The following is a 15,126-nucleotide window of genomic DNA, read 5'->3' as shown; positions in this document are numbered from 1 at the left end:
ATGTGTATAATGTTAGTAAAAAGTATTAAATATGGTGGGGAGAGAGCATATCAAATGTTCTGAAAGACAGACATTATAAATTGAATCATGAATTAAAAATCATTTAAGATTAACCTAAGATAATCATAAAGTTCACTATTTATAGAACACATCAACACAACAGCATATTAGAGAGCTCATACATCATATCAGAGAGCTCGTACATCATCGTCAAGTATAATTTATCCATGGAATGCAAAAATAGTTCAACATACTAAAATTAATAACTGTGATAAACCACATTAATGGAATAAAGAACTTAAAAATATATTCCCATCTCAATATACTCAGAAAAATCATGTAACAAAATTTTCCATAAGAGTGTATCTTTAGTAAAAAACACAGTATATACAGGGATTGGTAATATCCACAGTTTCAGGCATCCTCTGAAGGTCGTGGAATATATCCCCCACCCCTGTGGATAAGGGGTAAATATTTTATGTAGAAAACTATAAAGATTCCAGAAAAAAAACTAACTGTTAGAACTAATAAATCAATTTAGTAAAATTACTTGCATTCCTATATACTAACAATGAACCATTAGAAGGAAATTCAGAAAATAACTCCTTTTACAATAGCCCTCAAAAAGAATAAAATACTTATAATTAAACTTAATCAAGGAGGTGAAAGACTAGTACACTGAAAACTACAAAACATTGTTCCAAGAAATTGAAGGAGACATAAATAAATGGAAAATGGAAAGACGTCCTGTGTTCACTATTTCCATCAGAATCTCACTGGCCTTTTTTTTTTGTTTTAACTGGAATAGTTAAAAACAATCCTGAAATTAATATAGCACCACAAAAGATCCAGAATAGCCAAAACGATCCTAAGAACAAAGAAGAGAACAGGAGGTATCACACTCCGTGATTTAAAAATATATTTCAAAGCTATAGTTATTAAAACCATATGATACCAGCATAAATACATGCATATAGACTAATAAAGACCCTAAAAATAACCCTATGCATATATAATCAACTGATCTTTAACAAGGTTGTCAAGAATACACAATGTGGAAAGGATAGTCTCTCCAACAGAAGGAAAAAAGGAAGGAAGGAAGGGAGGAAGGAAGGAAGGAAGGAAGGAAGGAAGGAAGGAAGGAAGGAAGGAAGAAAGGATGGATGGAAGGAAGGAAAAACAGAAGGTGGGAAGAGAAGGAGGAAGAGAGCAATGAGGAAGGAAGGGAGGAAGGAAGGGAGGAAGGAAGGAAGGAAGGCAGGAAGGAAGGAAGGAAGGAAGGAAGGAAGAGAGGGAGGGAAGAAGGGAGGGAGGAAGGGAAAGAAAGAAGGGAAAGAAAGGAAGGAAGGAAGGAAGAGAGGGAGGGAAGAAGGGAGGGAGGAAGGGAAAGGAAGAAGGGAAAGGAAGGAAGGAAAAGAAGGAAGGAAGGAAGAAACAAAGGAAGGAAAGAAGGGAGGGAGGGAGGAAAGGAGAGAAGGAGAAAATAAAGAAAGAAAGAAGGAAAGGAACAAAAAGAAGGAAAGAAAAGACATTGAGATCTTACATCCTACACACACAAAAAAATTAGACTTTAACTTGATCTGAAATCGTAAAATTGAAACAGAAGAAAAGCTTGACTTTGGTCTTGACATTGATTTCTTGGTTATAACACCAAAGCACAAGCAACAAAATAAAAAATAGACAAGTGGTATTATGTCCAGCTAAACAAAATGAAAAACTTATGCATAGCAAAGGAAAAAAATCAAAGTGAAAAGACAACCCGAAGAATGGGAGAAAATATTTGCAAACCATATATCTAATAAGGGATAAATTTCAAGACTATATAGGGAACTTCTATAGCTTAGTAGCAAAAACTGAAACCAAACACACACACACACACACAAAAGGAAATAAGCTGATTAAGAAGTAGGCAAATGACTTAAATGGAAATATCTCCAAAGAAGACATACAAGTGGCCAAAAAGTACCATGTTTGAACAGATGATCAACATCATTAATTATCAGGGAGAGGAAATCAAAACAACAAAGAGATATCACCTTATATCTCTTAGGATTGTTGTCAAAATCAAGATACAAAGAGTTGATGGTGATGTGGAGAAATTCAAAACATTGTCCACTGGTTGTGGATATATAAAATAGTGAAGCAGCTATGAAAAACAATATGGTGGTTTTTCAAAAACCTAAAATAGAATTGCCATATGACTCAGAAATCCCACTTCCTGTGATACATCCAAAGGAATTGAAATCAACATGCCGAAGAGATGTCTATACCCCTATGTTCATTGTAGTATTATTCACAATAGCCAAGAAATCAAAATAAACAGTGTCCAATAACAGATGAATAGAAAAGGAAATTTGGTTTATACTGCCAACAGATCTACATTAGAAAAAAGTTGAAGAAAGTTCTTTAGCAAATAGAAATGATGTCTTATGACACTCTGGATTCACATGAAAAAATTAAGAAAGCTAGAAATGATAAATATGTTGGTAAATATAACTTGAAATTTAAAAAATATTATTTATTGTTTCAAGCAAAAATAATGACAATATTGTGGGATTTATAACAAACAAGTAAAATGAATGACATTCTAGCATGATGACTGAAAAAACAGAACATAATGTAGTGAGATTCTCTATGCATTATTTGAAAGATGGGTGTAATATATACTGGTGTATGTTATAAACCTTAGGGTGGCCCTTAATAAAGATTTTAAAAACCTATATGATTAAGTGGAACAATAAATGTATTTAATGCAAAAGGCAGCAGTAAAAGGGAACAAAGAATAGATGGGATAAATAGAAAAATAAGAGGATGAAAATGATACACTACACAAATACTAATCATACATAAGTGGAAGGTAGCTATATTAAGCAAAGAAAACTCATATACAAGAACTCATACCAAAGATGAAGAGGAATACTTTGTATTGAGTAAAGGATCAGTGCATTAAAAAAATAACACTCCTAAATGTGTGTGTGTGCTATATATATAAAGAAAACTCTCAAAATACATGAAGTATAAAATGGCATAACTGAAAGGAGGGGTAAAAAGCTACAGTTTGTCTTATAATTTTCAACACTTCTATCTTATCAATCAATATAAAAAGGCAGGAGATCAGTAGATTTATAACAAACTTGAACACACTGTCACCAGCTTGATCTAATTGACATATGGAATATTACACTAAAAAATGGAATTCCAGTGTTCAAGCACACATGAAACATTCACAGAGATACATCATATTCTGAACCATAAAAGATATGGCAGAGAATTTAAAACCTACAGAGTATGTTCTCTGATTATAATTGAATTAAATGAGGCATTAATAATAAAAACACAGCTGAAAAATACCCAAATACTTGGAAATAAAACAAAACATCCATAAGCAACCCATGAGTAAAAGATAAAATAAGAAGAACTATGATGAAAATGCAACACATTAAATTGTATGGAATGCAGCTTTACAAGCATCTGAAGAGAAATTCGTATCTTTAAATTTTTATATTGGAAAGGTTCAAAATTTAATAGGAAAAAGGAATTGGAGGCAACAATTATGGACTTTGAAAGTGTTTTCTGTACATGAGCGCAATGAAATCGGGCAGTAACTGATGGGTAATGTTTGATCAATGAAAGCTTTGTTTCCTCCTTTTCCTTTTTTCATTTTTTTTTTTTTAGTGGGAAAGATTTCGGTGAGTAAATATGGTAAATATCTACCAAAATTGGTCATGAAGGAATATAATAGGAGGTGATCTTATGCAGGAATGGAAGGTTTTTCTTGGATAAGGGTGTAAAACTTTCATCTATTTTAACAAACGGGAAAAGAGTATATATAGATAGAGATGAAGGTATATTTGTGGCCCCATGGAAAAGAGCTTGTGGAAGTTGATTTTTCTTGTTTCCATTTGCTTAGTGAATAACAGTTGAGATTATCAGGGCAGAGGGAGGCTCCGGGCCCTTGAGAAACACTGGCAAGTGGCAGAGGGAAGATTCACATCCCAAAGGAGCAGAGAAAGAATTTATAATGGAAAATTTTCTACAATAAACGTTCTAAGTAAAGAAAGGTCAGAGGCCTACAGTCTGGAGGAAATCTGTCTAATGTTTATTCACGCTGAGGGGAGAAACTTTGAGGCATCTTAGGTATTTGACTCCCAAGGCTTTAAGTTGTAACTCTGAAAAAAAAATGTTTTTATTCCCGGCTCATGCTGCTGACTTTCCTCTTAAATGTCAAAGACATATTTATTCTTGATTATTACATGCATTTTTGAACATATGGTATCTTAGAAAAGAAAGCAAACAATCACCAAGCACTCAGTGATTTCCCTTCATGTACTCTTCTGACAGCATGAGAAAAGAGCTGAAATAAAATGTTTGCTACGGAAACTTTTTCACTGTTTTTTTCAATTATGTTTTGTTTTAAGAAGATCCACCTCAGGCACTGAAACAAGCACACAATCATCTGTACTATGTCATTCCCTGATGAAATGTACCTTAGATTCTTTTGGGAGATTTTGCAATTTTATTTATGTCTTTAGTCAACCCAGTGGTTAGTGACTTGTTTTCAAAAATATTTTCCTTACCATTCTCAAAAATCACAGAATTTTAAACTTGAAAAGATACCTTGATATCCCTAATATAACTGAGTTTTCAGTACACTCAGAAATAATTTTTGGTAAATTTTTGACAGATGTACATCACTGGACTTCAGTTACACGCTGTCAAGATAATCTGACCTCTTTACGAATGACTTTATTATTCATTTGACATTTGTATACCAGTGAGTTTCAAGAGGTTTTTGGATAGTGTGGTCATGACTGTGTTAAATTGAGTAACTAGATCAGGGAAAATTCAAGAGGCTTAAGATCTGGAATTGGATTTGGTGTTGAGGGAAGTTTTCTTCAAAACCTGGGAGAGGATTTAAGTAAGTAAAACATACAATTTAAAGCGTGTATCATTCTGGATGAATTACTCTAACTCAGACCAAGGACTAGGAAACAATACAGTGCTTCAGCTTTCAGAAAGAGTACAAAATGAGTTTAGCTACTCTACAAGGAAAAACAAAAAGTAAGCTTTTGAATTGGCAAGTCCCAAAATTTCTGGTAAGATTTTGATAATATATATGGAGATTCCGACAGGCAAGCAGGTTTTTATCATTAAGTATCTGTAAGGAGTGGTACATTTTCAGTCACAAGAGTGGGAATCAAAATCAGAATTACAGTCCCTGAGAGATCATTGAAAAAGCAAGGACGTTTTTTCCTAAAACTAGAACCCAAGGTAATGTTTCAGTCCCAGATACACTGTTAAATCCCTTCTGCTGAAACTTGGCAGGAGGACAAAATTATATTTACAGCCATACAAGTTTGAATGCTGAGGCCCAGAATGCTAGACCAAGTCTTCTTTTAATTTTTTGTTTTTTGACTTTAGTGTAGATTGTTCATGAAGACTAGGTCATTGTCGAGTCTATAGGTTGGTTTAATTAGACTACAACTAGTTGGCCTGATGTTCTACTTTCTAATAGCCAGCTATTCTATTGTAAAATGCAGCAACATATTTTAATGGTAGAGTATTTTTTAGTGATTTTGGCTGTTTTCTTTTAAAGTATTTTTATTTAAGAGCACTTTTGAATTATTTTTGTATTTAAAATAAAGATGTACCATATTTGAAACCTACTTCTCTGAAGACATCAATTACAATTAATCACAATGAAATGTACCATTTTCTTAATTCAGTCATAAAGTTAGGTCAATTAGTTATAGATGATAGATACTATGGATCCTCTGTATCAGAATTACCTTCAGTTTTTGATATTACCTGATATATGTATATGTAATCTAACCTTATACTTTTTAACAGTCTACATATTAGACCTGGATGTTCTAATTATGAACAAAATAGACCCTGAACTGAAGGTGCTTTTGAGTCCAATCTACTGTGAGGCCTTCATAGGGATTTCTGTGAAGAAATTGCTCTCTGGGCAAGGAATACATTTGGCAAGAATTGTTTATACAACAATACATTAGAATGTTTTCAAGATAGGTTTGTTTCCAGATTGCCATAAGACTTTTTTTGTTCTTTATAAGTGTTTGTGATTAGTTTGCTCAATCACCTATAAATTTTGGACAAATCTATCTACATGTATTATTTTAAGTTTTACAATTCAGTTTCACTTTATATACTAGTAATCTTAAAAAATAAAGTGTCCAATGAATAAGTTAGCAAGATATACTCAAAGTATGTGTGGTAAATACATCAATTTTCAAGTGCTGCAGATGGATTTTATAAATTAAAAATTGAAAGGAAACTGATGCCTTTGATCAAACCAATGTTTTATCACTTTTAGGTGACAGACTCTAATTGAGAGTCCAATAAAAATTATAAATTTATGGATAGGTAAATAATTCATGTATAAAATTTCATCTAAAATGTCTGAGTTCTTTAATGGGTTCTTTGGATTTCAGTAAAATAATTCCTGCCATAGGTAAAGTTATTTATTGTAAGTCCTCAGAACAACAATCAATATCTTTTAGATAGTATAATTTATTAAGTTGAATTTTATGGAGACATTCTTCACTAATTTAATTTTTAGGCAAACTGACTTTTTGTAAAATGTTCTGTTTCACAGTAGCAATAAACATCCAGATGATGTGATAGTGTCCCAAATTACCTACCTTTATTATTACAGCATTTTTATTCTAAAGTTATCACAATAAACATTTTACTCTATGGTTAGAAATATGGAGCACTTAAGGATGAATTTGTCTCCAAGAAAATTAAAAAAAAAAAATCAATCTTATCCTCTGCTTTTAGAAAAAAATGAAGTGAAATCATGTTTCTTTGCTAGTTTCATTATCTGTATTATGAAAATTTTTCTTTTGTATTTCTCATGTGATATTTATGCCATGTTATATAGCTCTTTTCCTTTTTCCTCACTTAATGATCCACTCGAAATTATTGATGTTTGTTCTGTTTTGTGAGGGCATAAATTACAAATAAAACAAGGAAGATTTCAGAATAGGTACTTTATCCCATGTATTCAGGCATTGAATTGAAATATTTACTAAATGCTTTCTATATGCCTAATGCTCATTGTATTATCACATTTAATGTTCAAACTATCGATATGAAGTAAATATTGTTTTTCTTATTCACTTGTGATATGCAAATGAATGCTAGGTTCTGGGAATAAGCTAGGGTGAGCAAAATGTAGACATGGCCCTTGCCTTCACAAAGTTTATAGTTTACTGAGGACCAACTTTTCAAAATGTTAAATGTTAGATGGGGTTAATTGTTTACAGAATACAATGGGATCAAGTAGCATCATCTATCCTAGTGTACCAGCAGTCAGAAGAAAAGGCTTCCTAGATAAGTGACGTTTTAGCTGGGATGAGAGGCATTAGTAGGGCTGAACCAGTAAAGAATGTTCTTGGCAAATGGTCCTAGGTGAGAAATGCTGGTTATCTGAGTGGAGAATGTGCATTATCACTAGGTGGAAGAATGCAAAGACTGAGGAAATAGTTTGGGAAAAGTTTAATAAAGGTTGTTGTACGCCTTGTTAAGAAGTTTGAATTTGATGCCGAAACAAAGGAAACCACTATAGGATTTTAACAATAAGAATTTTGGTTGGAAAAAAACTTCATCTGATAACATTACAGAATTAGTGAAAAAATGTTATAAAGCTTGAGATAGGCTGACGGGGGGCTGTTGCCCTTACTCCAAGCCAGAAGTGATAAGTTTTTAGATCAGGTTATGGCACTGGTGCTGGAGAAAAGTGGAATCTATTAGATCAATATTTAGAGGCATAATCAACAAGATTTGAGAACTCACTAAATGTAAGGTAAGTGAGACAGAGAAGCTGATGATTTAGCATCTGGTAGTATTTTCCTTTGGGAAAAGGGAGGACTACCAGTAGCAAGATGATTTCGGTTTGGGATAAGAATGTCAAAGGACAACCAAGTGTGTGATGTCAGATAAGCCAAAGGAGGATGTTTTAGGGAGCCAGTGGTCTACAAGTCAACTGTTGCCAAGGGTTAAGATAAAGAAGAAAAGCAAGTTGCACACATCCATTATACAATAACCAAAACTTCTGTAAGAAGAATCAGATCCATGGTAAGTTCCCTGTACTCATGTGTTTTGTAAGCTCTGAAGTGAAGATTAGAGCCCAATGTTGGTGACTCTACAGATCATGCTTTTCTCACTTACTTTTTAAAAAATAAACTAGACTTTTTGTTGTTATTGTTAAGCCATTTTAGGTTTACAGAGAAAATGGAACAAAAAATATAGAGAATGTCCATATCTCACCCCTTACACTCCTCTCCCCCTACACCCCATTTTCCCATTTTTATCTTCCAGTATTGTGGCATGTTTGTTGAAACTAATGAACCAATATTGATAAATTATTTAACTAAAAACCATAATTTACATTAGAGTTCACTCTTTGTATTGTATATTCTGTTTTGATAAATGTAATATGACATACATTCACCATTATCATATCACAAAGAATATTTTTAGGGTCTTAAAACTATTCTCTGCTTTACCTATACATCCTTCCGTCCTTTCTTTTCCCCAACCTGGCAACCACTGACCTTTGTACTATCTCCATAATTTTGCATTACTACAATGACATATAGTTGAAATCATGCATTATGCAGCCTTTTCAGATTGTCTTTTTTTCACTTAGCAAAATGCATTTGAGATTTTGCATGTCTTTTCTTGGCTTGATAGTGTATTTCTTGCATTGCCGAATATTCCATTGTATGGATGTAGCACGGTTTATCCATTCATTTTTTGAAGTTCATCTTGGTTACCTCCAAGTGTTTGTAATTATAAATTAAGTTATTTTAAGCATGTGCATGCAGGTTTTTGTAGAGACCTACATTTTCTATTCATTTAAGTAAATACTAAGTATCCCAACGGCTGGATTATTTGGTTAGAGTACATTTACTTTTGTAAGAAATTGTCAAACTGTATTCCAAAATTAATGTATCATTTTGCATTCCTTCCCAGCAATGAATGCAACTTCCTGTTGATCTATGTCCTCTCTAGTATTTGGTGTCTTCAGCATTTTAGATTTTAGCTATTATGAAAAGTGTTTAGTGATATCTTACTGTTTTAATTTGCAACTCTCTAATGACATGTGTTGAATATCTTTTCATTCTTCTAATCTGTATATGTTCTTTGGTCGGATGTCTGTTCAGATCTCTTGCCCATTTTAAATTCAGTTGTTTGTTTTCTTGCTATCTACATCTTTGTGTTTCAACATGTTTAGTCCATTAGCATTTGATGTCATTATTAATATGGTTAGATATAGCTCTATCTAAATTGTTTTCTGTTTGTTTCCTCTGATTTTGGTTCCTGTTTTCCCTTTCCCACATTTTTTATTATTTGGTTTTGTAAGGTATTGAATGTAGTATACCTATTGGCTTTTTAGATATGCCTTTTGAATTTTTTTTCTTTTTTGTGAGTGCTGTAGGGATTACAATACACATTCTTACTGCTTCATATCAGATTTGTGTCATTGTTATACCACTTGTTAAAATTATAAACTTGCATTTATTCCTTTTCTACTGTCCCATGTTATTGTTGTTAGATGTAATAATTTATCCATAGATTAGAAACTACACTAAACAATATTATAAATTTTGCTTTATTCAGATTATATATTTTATGGAAATTAGGAGGAAATGTTTTTTATAGTCACTACAACATTAAGCATTTGTTACTCTTGTTTTATTTCTGAAGTTCTTTCTCCCTGCTATCATTTTCCTTGAGCTTACATAGTTTTCATAAACTTTTCTTGTAGTATGATTCCAATGGCAGTACATATCCTCAGATTTCTTTATTTTAAAAAGTCCTTTATTTCACCTTCCTGTTTGAATGGAGTTTTTGCTAGATACAAAGTTCTGGTTTCATAGCTTTTTTTCCTTCATTCTAAACTTCAGAATTTTTTCCAGGGTGGTTTGGCTTTAATGATTTTTGATGAGAGTCCTTGGCCATATGACTCTTTCTTTGGGTGCTATCAAGATTTTGTCTTCATTTTTGTTTTTTAACAGTTTTAATACAGTGTGGCTAGGCGTGATTATCTTTTTATGTATATAGTTTAGATTTTGCTAATTTTCTTGAACTTATAAGTGTATGTCTTCTACAAAATTAAAAAGTTTCTAGTCATTATTTCTTCAAATCATTTTCTGCTATTTTTTCTCTTTTGTTTTCTTTTTGTGAATTCAATTATATTATGTAAGACCTTTTTACCGTGTTACACAAGTTCCTGAACTCTGTTACCTTTTCCTTACCTCTTCTCTTTGTTTTTCAAATTGGGTAAATTCTATTGATCTATGTTCAAGTTCACTGACTCCTTTCTTCTGTCGTTCCCAATCTATTTCAAAGCCCATATAGTGAATATGTTTTTTCATAAACTTCGGCTTTTTAATCTAAAAATACTTTCTATTACTCTGCTGAAATTTTCTTTTTTAATTACAAGCATGTTTTTCATTATGTTACTGATCATAGTTCTAGTAGAAGCTTTAATTCCTTCTCTGCTCATTCTAACATCTCAGACTGTCTAGTAGCTACCATCTATTGATTATCATTTTGTTTGTTTCCCATGCAAACAGGTCACATTTTTCTGGAAATTCACGAATTAAATAATATTGTATTGGATTTTGTATATTGTGTTATGTTGCGGAGCCTTGGATTCTACTGTATTCTTCCAAAGAATGTTAATGCTCTCAATTTAGCACAGGCTAAGTTGCTTAAACTCAAAATAAAGAAAACTCCATCACCATTGGGGTTGGTAATGCTTCACAAATGTCAGCTCGGATTGTTTTTATGCTTCCCCATGCATTCATGGTTCAGAGGTCAGCCAAAGTTGTTTACACTCATTCACAGAATTTGTGGTTTCTCTTTGCTGCCTCTCCCTTTTCCTGTCTCTGGTGGCTCTGGTTGCTCCAGGCTCCATTCTCTTGTTGTTCTGGCAGGTTTTCTCTGGAGTTTTAGCCCACTTGTGCGGTTGTGGTAAGCAAAGCTGCCCTCAGGTCACAGCAGCAAAAACATGGAAATTATAACATGCAAGATACTTCCTCCAAGTTTTAATTTTCCTCTAAATTCTGCCTACTTTAGTTGATTTACTAGGGCCTTTATATGCTTGTTCTACAGATTTTTTAATAGTTGTCATATGCAAGGACAATTTACTGGGAGCTTATTCTTTCATATTGATAAGGCTCCTGACCTCCTCTATTTCTTCTTTTATTATTAATGTTACATTTTTTGCTGGTGTCAGCAGATAAGTCTCACTTTAAATTTTTTCTAAGAAATTCATTTTTCTTCTTTACCTTTTATCCTTAATGATATTACTTCTACTACTACTAAGATGATACACATAATAAGAAAAACAACTTATGTTTTTTCAATAACTGACTGCCAACCTCTAATAAGAGGTGTATGTGTGTTGTCTATTTCACCACAGAAATCCTGTAAGATACAGAATATCTACAGTTTACTAATGAGGAACTTTAACTTGTCCAAGTCTAATTAGATATTGAGGGATGAAGTAGGGTTAAAAACCCTACAATAGCCCATTATCTTCAGCACAATGCTAAACATAATGAAATAAAATAAGATAAAAATCATAACTTGGCATCCACTTATATAGTGGTTTACTTTCTATTTTTTTTCCTTCTCCTTTAAAATTGTGTACTTCTAGTGAAAGAGAAATAACAGTAATCCTCCACTAAATTATCTATAATCCTCAAACCTCAGATTTAAAAGCATGTAAAATGGATTAACAATTATTCACTTGATGAATCTTAGTAGAATTATTAGGCTCATTCTGATATTTGAACATTTGCCTGTAAGGTGCATATGGTCCATGTAAACCATGCTGGACTACCATTCATCAACTTTCATGTAACTTAAAGTTACTATCATATTTTGGGTTGCTATAACAAAATAGCACATACTGGGTGGATTATAGACAACAGAAATGTATTGCTCACAATTCTAGGGGTGGGAAAGTCCAAGATCAAGGAGCCAGCAGACCTAATGTCTGATAAAGACTGGCTTCCTGGTTCCTAGATAGTTGTCTTCTTGCAGCATCCTTACGTGGCTGAAGAAGTGAGGGAGCTCTCTCTTGGATGTCTTTTATATGGGCATTAATTCCATTCATGATGACTGCCCTCATGATGAGGTCTATCAGAGGCCTCATCTCCTAGTGCCTTCACAATGTGGGGTAGGATTTCAACGTGTAAATCTGGGGAGGAAGTGATCATTCTGTCTATAGCAGTTTCCAACCATAAAAAACAGCTTCTTCTGTCTACATTTGGATAAACAGTCCCTTGTGCCTATCTGTATTTTGGATCTTCCTTTCCTTCCACTAATAGTGCTGTCAGATAGAACTTTCTGTGGTGATGAAAAATTTACATACCTCTGCTTTCTAACATGGCAGCCACTAGCCATGTGCAGCCTTGAGTATTTGAAATGTGGCTAGTGTGATTGAGTAATTAAATTCTTAACTTTAAGTTTAGACACTTCAAATTTAAATAGCCTTATGTGCCTGGTGGCTGTTATATGGACAGTGCTACCCTAGAGCACTTCCGTGCTTCCTTTTCAAAAATGTATTAGCTAACTCTGTGGCATATTTCTCTAATAATCTTCCTTGAATTTTTTCAATTCATTGAATTTATTGGGTGACTACTATGTAAAGGAGTTCGTGTTAAGCATGGTTTTGATTCCCTTCCTTAGTCTAAATGTCTTTTTAAAAACTTTTTTGATATATTTTATTATATCTAAGAGTTTTTTATGTCTTCAAACATACCACACAGGTACACACACACACACACACACACACACACACACGCACACAAGTCAAATTTCTTTTACCTTTACTATTATATTTTAAAAAGTAATTTTCTAAGCATGTTATTATTATACATATGTTTTTTATTTCTCCTTGGAAATTCCTATTACAAATTATTAGTTTTGCTACATGTCTGAAAGCTTCTGACTGCTGGAATTTTCTAGGAAAATTATTTTTAAGTCTGTCTAGCTATTTTTTCTCTTAATCTTTTCTAATATTCTAAGTGCTAGCAATTAGCTATGATTAAATTAGCTATTACTATCGTCTTCTATGGAAATAATAGGTATTCTTAACAAGTCCTCACAGTACTTTTTATGTTTAAGTTTTAACTATGAATGTGACAAAGCAAACTGATTGCTTATTTTTACTTTATATATTATAAAAATTGTAACTTATGATATTTTTATTTTGATCACTTCAGGATCACCAAACAATTTTGAGAGCATGGGCTGTGAAAGATTTTGCTCCAAATTGTCCTTTGTATGTCCAGATATTAAAGCCTGAAAATAAATTTCACATCAAATTTGCTGGTAAGTTTTTATCTTGCATGAGATCCATTGAATTTCCTGAAACTCCTATAGTGGTTTAAGAGTTAAGTCTCTGAACTAAGTGGCAACTTAAAATATTCAAGATTCTAAAGAACTGAAAATGATTATTAAAACTAATTTACTTGATATGAGAAGATTTATCCACTTTAATATGTTACAAGGTAACATTTTTGCTTGAGTCTTAATTTTTTTATGTAACTTGGTGATTTTAGTACCTTAACGTACTGGATACCTTACTAAGCCTAAGTATATTAGCAGTAGTAGATTTATGCATAATATAGACACAAATTTCAAGTGCCATATCTACTCATTTATACATAGGTTTACACATAGATGGGTAATACTTGGCTATCGTTGGTTGTTTAATACACACATAAGCTGACCATGCAATAGACTAATACATTGAAATGTATTCAGGTATATTCAAATAGAGTTAATTTAGGGAGTAGATTTTGAAAAGATTTCAGAAAAAGATGCAGGTGAATTTTTTGAAGGTACTGCTTTAAAAATGATAGATCACATGAGACTAGACTTTGAATTGTTAGAAAATTGAACAGCAAAATTGCATTTTTTTTCTTAAATGCTTCTATAAAAGCAAACGCTAATGTTGATTTAAGCAGTAAATTCATGTGCATGTATGTTTTCCCCCCAATCACAAATACCCCATGTTTTATATTATATTCTATCTTAAAATTCTAAAGCTTCAGAAGTCATTAAAATGTAATTCATTTTAGCAATGTGTCAGCAAAATGTATTTCCTTCAGAAAATGTGTTTACATATCTTAAAATTCTTACCTATTAGTGTATGACTTTGAAATGAAAAATTGTAAATACTAGGGAATTTTGATGTAATGATAAGAAAATTATGAAATGGTTGCTATTCAGTTTGCTCTAGCCTTCCCCAAATTTATGTCATCATTTTTTTTTCCTAGCAATGTATAGCAAACAATTTAAAGTAATAACTTCCAACTCTGCTTGCACATTAGTAAGTTTTTGGAAGAATTTCTAAAATACTGATCATAGAGATTCTGATTTATACAGTATGATAGGTGCTAGGGCCTCTCTAAGACTATTTCTTAAGTGAAATTTGAAAATAACATTGCCTATTGTATAGAAGGCTTTGGGAAATTAAATGGAAAAATATGTGTAAAGTACTCCATCTACAACCTGTTACCTATATTGTTAGCATTCATCAAATGCCAATTGCTTCTTAAAAAGACCTTTGTAACTAGGCTATCTTATTTGTACTATTATTTAAGAAAAGAAATACTTTTGAAAAATTTTAAATATACATGGTGATGATTTGCTATGACAAAAGTTTTGAATGGCAGTAATGACATTAGCACTAAGTAAAATCTTAAAATGATGACTTTAAATTGGAGTGCCACCACTTAAGACAGGTAGATTAATATTTTGAGCCTTATTTCCTGTCTATTAAAAGGCCACAAGGATTAGGTCTCTGTTTTATTGGGGTTAATAGTAAGGATTTAATAAATAATGTCTGAAACATATTAAGTGTTCTATAAATGGATATTGTATCAAGACCTTAAAACAATATGTATTTTAGAAAAACAATTTGTGATTTTGAATGTATTTTGACAAAAATTCAGAGCAGACTTCAGTTCTTTCTCCCTTCTTTAGCATGCCGTTGGTATGTTTCCACAGAAAGATCAACTTTGCTGAAAAAGTCTACTGCTAAAAAAAAAAAAACAAAAAACTATTTGCATT

General features: G+C 32.4%; 1 protein-coding gene across 8 annotated transcripts in view; it reads left to right on the top strand.

Annotated features, from left to right (window-relative positions):
- LOC105484650 (potassium sodium-activated channel subfamily T member 2) overlaps positions 1-15,126 on the top strand; it is a 402,402-nt gene that overhangs the window by 201,811 nt on the left and 185,465 nt on the right. For all 8 annotated transcript variants that reach the window (XM_071077455.1, XM_011746475.2, XM_071077482.1 and 5 more), the window contains exon 13: positions 13,272-13,380. In XM_071077455.1, coding sequence (XP_070933556.1) covers positions 13,272-13,380 — 109 coding nt within the window. The remainder of the gene's footprint in view (positions 1-13,271; positions 13,381-15,126) is intronic.

This window comes from Macaca nemestrina, chromosome 1 (genome assembly GCF_043159975.1).
Source record: "Macaca nemestrina isolate mMacNem1 chromosome 1, mMacNem.hap1, whole genome shotgun sequence".
Lineage (NCBI taxonomy): Eukaryota > Metazoa > Chordata > Mammalia > Primates > Cercopithecidae > Macaca > Macaca nemestrina.
The sequence above is the reverse complement of the archived record's forward strand: the minus strand, read 5'-3'. Positions and strand labels throughout refer to the sequence as shown.